At 41.7% G+C, this 7704-nt stretch overlaps 1 protein-coding gene across 1 annotated transcript in view; it reads left to right on the top strand.

Moving 5' to 3' along the window:
- The window catches only part of LOC115199864 (GDNF family receptor alpha-2-like), a 70809-nt gene extending 66003 nt beyond the window's left edge, over window positions 1–4806 (top strand). The window contains exon 8 of the mRNA XM_029762373.1: window positions 3195–4806. Coding sequence (XP_029618233.1) covers window positions 3195–3335 — 141 coding nt within the window. The 3' untranslated portion in view covers window positions 3336–4806. The remainder of the gene's footprint in view (window positions 1–3194) is intronic.
- Window positions 4807–7704: the final 2898 nt, after the last annotated feature.

The raw sequence follows: 7704 nt of genomic DNA on the forward strand, positions 1-7704 counted from the left end.
TGCAGACAGAGATCTGGACCAATGTCAACAGGCTGCTGTCACACATCACTGCACCTGCTAATTAATTGGCTTTTAGTTGCGGATGTGTTTGCTGCATTGTCAAGCAACCGATTGCTTTTTTTGGCAACTGTCATTTAACCATTTCTCTGTACAATCACACATTGGAAACCAAGCTCTCTTCCATAATCAATGCAGCCTTTCCTTTCACCTAAAACCCATACAAAAACATCTCCCAGTGCTTATATAACTACCATTTACTATTTTTTTCGATATGTATTTTTCTACAAAAAAAATTGGCCATGTGTTGTGCTGGAGACACTGCTATTAGAAGATCATATCTGACTCTATGTTTTCTCTCTGTACAGGGAAATGGACCGAAGTGCAATCTCTCAAAAGGCTACATTTGTGGAGATGAGGAAAGGAGTGGAGGAGGGAATGCTTCATGTTTCTGTTGATATGCTGTATTGCTTTGCGGGGGAAATGGTGCCTCCACAAATTGAGAAAGCTGCAGTTACTTGGAGGCAAATTGTTTGCTAGGTGTTACAGGAATAAGAGCAAATTGAAAATGTTCAAAATGCTTACAATGTTATGGAAAAGCACATACACTGAGGGAAAAAAGTATTTGATCCCCTGCTGATTTTGCAGACAGAGATCAGACAGAGATCTGACAAAGAAATGATCAGTCTATAATTTTAATGGTAGGTTTATTTGAACAGTGAGAGACAGAATAACGACAAATAAATCCAGAAAAACGCATGTCAAAAATGTTATAAATTGATTAGCATTTTAATGAGGGAAATAAGTATTTGACCCCCTCTCAATCAGAAAGATTTCTGGCTCCCAGGTGTCTTTTATACAGGTAACGAGCTGAGATTAGGAGCACACTCTTAAAGGGAGTGCTCCTAATTTCAGCTTGTTACTTGTATAAAAGACACCTATCCACAGAAGCAATCAATCAATCAGATTCCAAACTCTCCACCATGGCCAAGACCAAAGAGCTCTCCAAGGATGTCAGGGACAAGATTGTAGACCTACACAAGGCTGGAATGGGCTACAAGTCCATCGCCAAGCAGCTTGGTGAGAAGGTGACAACAGTTGGTGCGATTATTCGCAAATGGAAGAAACACAAAAGAACTGTCAAACTCCCTCGGCCTGGGGCTCCATGCAAGATCTCACCTCGTGGAGTTGCAATGATCATGACAACGGTGAGGAATCAGCCCAAAACTACACGGGAGGATCTTGTCAATGATCTCAAGGCAGCTGGGACCATAGTCACCAAGAAAACAATTGGTAACACACTACGCCGTGAAGGACTGAAATCCTGCAGCGCCCTCAAGGTCCCCCTGCTCAAGAAAGCACAAATACATGCCCATCTGAAGTTTGCCAATGAACATCTGAATGATTCAGAGGACAACTGGGTGAAAGTGTTGTGGTCAGATGAGACCAAAATGGAGCTCTTTGGCATCAACTTAACTCGCCGTGTTTGGAGGAGGAGGAATGCTGCCTATGACCCCAAGAACACCATCCCCACTGTCAAACATGGAGGTGGAAACATTATCCTTTGGGGGTGTTTTTCTGCTAATGGGACAGGACAACTTCACCGCATCAAAGGGACAATGGACGGGGCCATGTACCGTCAAATCTTGGGTGAGAACCTCATTCCCTCAGCCAGGGCATTGAAGATGGGTCGTGGATGGGTATTCCAGCATGACAATGACCCAAAACACACGGCCAAGGCAACAAAGGAGTGGCTCAAGAAGAAGCACATTAAGGTCCTGGAGTGGCCTAGCCAGTCTCCAGACCTTAATCCCATAGAAAATCTGTGGAGGGAGCTGAAGGTTCGAGTTGCCAAACATCAGCCTCGAAACCTTAATGACTTGGAGAAGATCTGCAAAGAGGAGTGGGACAAAATCCCTCCTGAGATGTGTGCAAACCTGGTGGGCAACTACAAGAAACGTCTGACCTCTGTGATTGCCAACAAGGGTTTTGCCACCAAGTACTAAGTCATGTTTTGCAGACGGGTCAAATACTTATTTCCCTCATTAAAATGCAAATCATTTTATAACATTTTTGACATGCGTTTTTCTGGATTTTTGTTGTTGTTATTCTGTCTCTCACTGTTCAAATAAACCTACCATTATAATTATAGACTGATCATTTCTTTGTCAGTGGGCAAACGTACAAAATCAGCAGGGGATTAAATACTTTTTTCCCTTACTGTAATAAGGCCAAACTAGAGTGGGCATAACAGAGCAACTCTGGGGTGTACAATATCTAGAACAATAGAGATGTAGATGTAGTATCTTAATGTTGCTGCAAGATTATTTTCCTGCTGTGGGATTCTTCATCTTTATGTCCCTTCTACCCTTTCTCCTAATGTATTGTACAACATAGTTGCCTTTCATATTGACTGCTTTTGTCTATGGTAAAATGTTCTATATGTTCTATATCTATATGTGTACAAGTACAATGTTTTCACTGATATTGTGCAGAAATAAAATGTATCCAAATGTCTAGGAAGCCGATTAGTAATGTAAAACTTCAATTAATAGCCTGGGTGTTTATTTGCTTAAATCACTAAACACCAGGCACTTATTAAAGACAGGATTCTATTTGAGCCAGGGGTCTATCTCCGTAATGCACACTGCTTTTGCTCTGTTCTGCTCTATGACCCCCGCAAGTGTCACGGGACTTGTCTGACGATAACCCATACAAACGAATGGAAGTATGGAGATAGTTAAGGTGTTACACAAATAAGAGAACACAAATAAGGGGTTAAATATTTGTCCAAGAAAAAGTAAATATTTCCTGCACTTTATATTCCCCCCGGGCAGCTATTTGAGACTCGTTTAATTGTAGTTTTATGAGAAACCCATATGTGCTATGTGTGTTCTATAATTTGTGCTTTCCTTGGAAGTAATGCTTAAAATGTTTAAGATGACACTACCGAAACGGTATTGGGAGAAATGTCTTAGCTAGCTCTGCACTGTGCCAAAACATTTCAAAGCAGAAAGTACACCCAAAAGACTGCATTAGTAGTCGCTTTCAACATACTTCATATGTGCCTCAAATGTATTCATGTTTTTATTCCAGTGGAGTGGCTGTGGATCCGTGTTTTACCATTTCTCTGTAAAACACAACACTCAGACTCACTGAGTCATTCCTAACCTTTTCCTTTGTTGTCCTCCTCTCAGCCTATACTGGAGCCCAGCAGTGGTTACGATGGCCTGACTAGACCCAGGAGTCCTCCTGATGATGGGGCACCCTGTGTCTGTGCCAGTGTCTGGGTGCTGCTGCTCAGCCTGACCTCCGCCGTGGCCAACCATGCCCTATAAAACTCCCTGTGGGCTGTCGCCGACCATCAAGCTGATCCCAAACGCAGAGGTGTTGTCAAGGGGCTTGTTTGAGGATGTTTTATTTTTCAAGCCCAGGCATCATGCCATTTCAAAAAGGAGAGGCGGAGAGCACACAATCGGAGATAAGCTAAATATTATTTATTTGATGTAACATTTTGGCTTTTGAGGACCACTATGATCAAGAAAATGGCTTTACATGGACCCCTCATGTGGTGAAGCCTCAGTGGCCATTGGCTGTGACTGTCTTTCCATCAGTAAAACTGACAAAGAACCCAAAGTATCATGTCAAAGACTTCTGCACTCCTGCCATGACAAAGAGAAGAGAAAGACAGAGAGAGAAAGAGAGAGAGAGAGAGAGAGAGAGAGAGAGAGAGAGAGAGAGAGAGAGAGAGAGAAAGTGTGTGAGAGAGAAATGGAGAAAGAGAGAGGAGAGAGAACTGCTGTCCGTCACACGTTTTCGTCTAGAAACAGTGCTCGACTTGCTTTTCTTTAATGGACAGACCTCAAGCTTTGTGTTTCCATTACTTGCAGACAGAAGAATTATCACTTTTGTGTCTTCTCAAAAGTGTAAATCTTAACTCAGTGTATCCGTGTTGGTATAGTAACAGTATGTTCAGTACAGCTCTTTTATTTCAGTGCTATATTTTTTCATCAGACAAAAAAAATACTCAAATATGATGTTAACTGGTTCTCATTTGAGATGTTGTTGTCATTGATATAGTGGGTGAGAATAAATATCCACCCACACATGTGCATACTTTGTCAGTGTATATATCAAACTGTTTTCTTTCAATTTACCAATATAACCTACATTAAATGGTCAATGCGATATGATGGCACTGTATTGTTAAGTACGAATAAGAAATTTCGAAGGCAAAGTTGGCAATGTCTATGGCGAAAAAGTCAAATAAGAATGTATATAGGGATGAAATTTAATTAGCTACATTTGCTTGGAAAGTAATTACCTGGGTGTATTATAGTCGTTCTTTGTACAGTGCAAATACACGTGGCCTTACCTATTGCTCGTACCACATTATCCTGCTCATGGGACATCGCAACTCGTAGTAACGCTTTACTAAATTAATCATTCAAATGAGTTCATGTCAAAACAACACAAGCCATCAAATCATCATTTGACTACATAAATGCCTGGGATTGAACCCTTCTGTTTCCATTGGACTGTTCCAACAGAGGTGTCTAGAGAAAAGAAATACTCACAGTTTATAGCTGCTGCACATTCTGTTGTGTTGAGTTTTCCCCCCGATTAATATGATTTTTGATTGGTCAGGTTGTAGCTGAGTCTTGCAGATGACATCATGACGTACTGCCGATGAATGATTACAATACTGGCTCTGGCCTCCTATAAGCCAATCAAATGCATGAGGTAAATGAAGAGTTTTGACATGTAGTAATGTAAATAAATAAACGGATAAATATTCCCCCTCACACAGAATGGGTCCGGGTATATGAGGAAAATGGGGTTTCAGCATTTCTCACACAGTTAAGTTAATTCATGCTGATTGATTCATAAAAGAAAGTGAGCAATTTTGAAAAATATTACTGCAAACTTGACTCAATGGAAGTCAAGACAGCACTGAAAACAAAGATTGCACACAAATAAATCCTGACAATAAATAAATGACATGTCGCAGGTTATATAAGGTGAGGGGCAGAGAGTACTCAAAGATGGGATGTCATGAGTGTATAAGTGATTGGAAGAGTGTGTGTGTGTGTGTGTGTGTGTGTGTACATGTGTTTGTGTGCCTGTGTTCTGGAGGTGCAGTTTTAAAGATGCTGCTGGAGTCCAGTTTGTTTCCTTTCAATATAAAAATGGGGGGTGGAGGTTAGTTTTGTGGTGGGGTCCAGGGGCACGGGAATATGAAAGCGGCGGGTTACTGTGCGCTCGCTTGATTAATGAGCCAGTGGGATGATGTTTCTTATCAGCGCTCTGCACATGTTGGAGAGAGGAGTAAGGTTTACAAGACTGGGATCCTCCAATCAGAGACAGCGCCCACTTCCTTCCCATCATTCCACTTTTTCAGTCACACCTGCCTGTGTGGCTATTTTCTCTTTGGTTTGGTTGGTGTAATATGTTGTACACCATGAGGGGGGTCATTTTGTGAAACACTGAACATCATACTTCAGGGTTCAGTTAGCAAATTAAAGTGTAGCCTAGCATAGAGCGGGGGTTTTCTGTTCATGATACACTTGATAAGCTAGAGTAACTGGAGCGTTTATGTTTATGTTTACGTTTACACATTTGTTCACTAGCTGGAATCTCAGTCTGTGCTACAGTGTAGAATAACAGCTTTTATAATAGGCACATTCTATTGCTGCGCTCACAATTTGGATACATATGAGAAGTCTACAGTCTCCTTGCAAGAATAGGAGAGCCTAGCTGTAGTGGAAATGCAAGGCAAGTTATTGGAAAGGAGGAAATGAAGCACGTTTTCCCAAAGGCACTGTTGATGCTGTACTGTATATTGCACACATTGAGATCATCGGCTGCATGCACATTCATTAAAAGTTTTCATTTCATTTTCATAATTTTACCCTTGATCTTTCTTTAATTTCATTTTTAACTGCCTGCCTCATAAGTCAAGAACTGTCTGGCTTTTTTTGCAAAGGGTTGGATGTAAAATGAGCATGGTTGGGTAAGAAAAAAAGGTAATAGAAAATCAAAAACCCTCTGAGCCTTTTCTTAAGCAAGCAACTGTGTTGTCAAGGGAGTGGACAGAGCTATTGAACCACTCCACTTGAGATGTAATTCCCTGCTCCGTTGAAGAAAGTCTGGACATTTCTATTGGAAAGAGGAGAACCTCTAAAACAATCATATAGATTCTGCTATGCCAATGTGACTTTGACTGCGTCATCCCCACTCCCCGTCTTTCACTTGTGGGATGATTATTGATTGAGCCATCATTTCCAAAGCTGAACATCTGTAATGAAATTCTACTCTTTTTATTGGATTTGTTGATGGGATCTTGGTCTCTAACAGCTGTTGTGGCTTTATTACACTGTCTCTGTCACCAGTGGGAGGCTTCCACTATAGTGCTGACTGCTAGGGATCCTCATGACATCTCATCTGTAAACACAGTGCTTCCTAATATTTAGGGGTTCACGGCAAAACCTATTGTTATTGTTAGAAAGAAAAATATCTTGACATGGTCAAAAAAAAAACTCAGAAATAGATTGGTAACTTTTTTTTCTAATTTGGCACAAAGAAACTAAAGCCTATGAGTAACTTGGTCAAAAAGATTGAAACCACTTGGTCTATCAGTGGCTCTGTTATAAGCAGTCTCACTTAAACTCTCATAAACGCTACCCCTAGAGACTTGAAATGTTAAATGTACGGTACCAGTCAAAAGTTTGGACACACCTACTAATTCAAGGGTTTTTCTTTATTTTTACTATTTTCTACAATGTAGAATATTTTTTTTTTAATAGTGAAGACATGGAATCATGTAGTAACCAAAAAAGCTGTCAAAAAGCTGTCAAGCTGTCATCAAATCAAATCAAATGTATTTATATAGCCCTTCGTACATCAGCTGAAATCTCAAAGTGCTGTACAGAAACCCAGCCTAAAACCCCAAACAGCAAGCAATGCATGTGAAAGAAGCACGGTGGCTAGGAAAAACTCCCTAGGAAAAACTCCCTAGAAAGGCCAAAAACCTAGGAAGAAACCTAGAGAGGAACCAGGCTATGAGGGGTGGCCAGTCCTCTTCTGGCTGTGCCGGGTGGATATTATAACAGAACATGGTCAAGATGTTAAAATGTTCATAAATGACCAGCATGGTCAAATAATAATAATCATAGTAGTTGTCGAGGGTGCAACAAGCACGTCCGGTGAACAGGTCAGGGTTCCATAGCCGCAGGCAGAACAGTTGAAACTGGAGCAGCAGCATGGCCAGGTGGACTGGGGACAGCAAGGAGTCATCATGCCAGGTAGTCCTGAGGCATGGTCCTAGGGCTCAGGTCCTCCGATAGAAAGAAAGAAAGAGAGAAAGAGAGAATTAGAGAGAGCATATTTAAATTCACACAGGACACCGGATAAGACAAGAGAAATACTCCAGATGTAACAGGCTGACCCTAGCCCCCCGACACATAAACTACTGCAGCATAAATACTGGAGGCTGAGACAGGAGGGATCAGAAGACACTGTGGCCCCATGATACCCCCGGACAGGGCCAAACAGGCAGGATATAACCCCACCCACTTTGCCAAAGCACAGCCCCCACACCACTAGAGGGATGTCTACAACCACCAACTTACCGTCCTAAGACAAGGCCGAGTATAGCCCACAAAGATCTCCGCCATGGCACAACCCAAGGGGGGGGCGCCAACCCAG

This window comes from Salmo trutta, chromosome 9 (assembly GCF_901001165.1).
Source record: "Salmo trutta chromosome 9, fSalTru1.1, whole genome shotgun sequence".
NCBI classification, from domain to species: Eukaryota; Metazoa; Chordata; class Actinopteri; order Salmoniformes; family Salmonidae; genus Salmo; species Salmo trutta.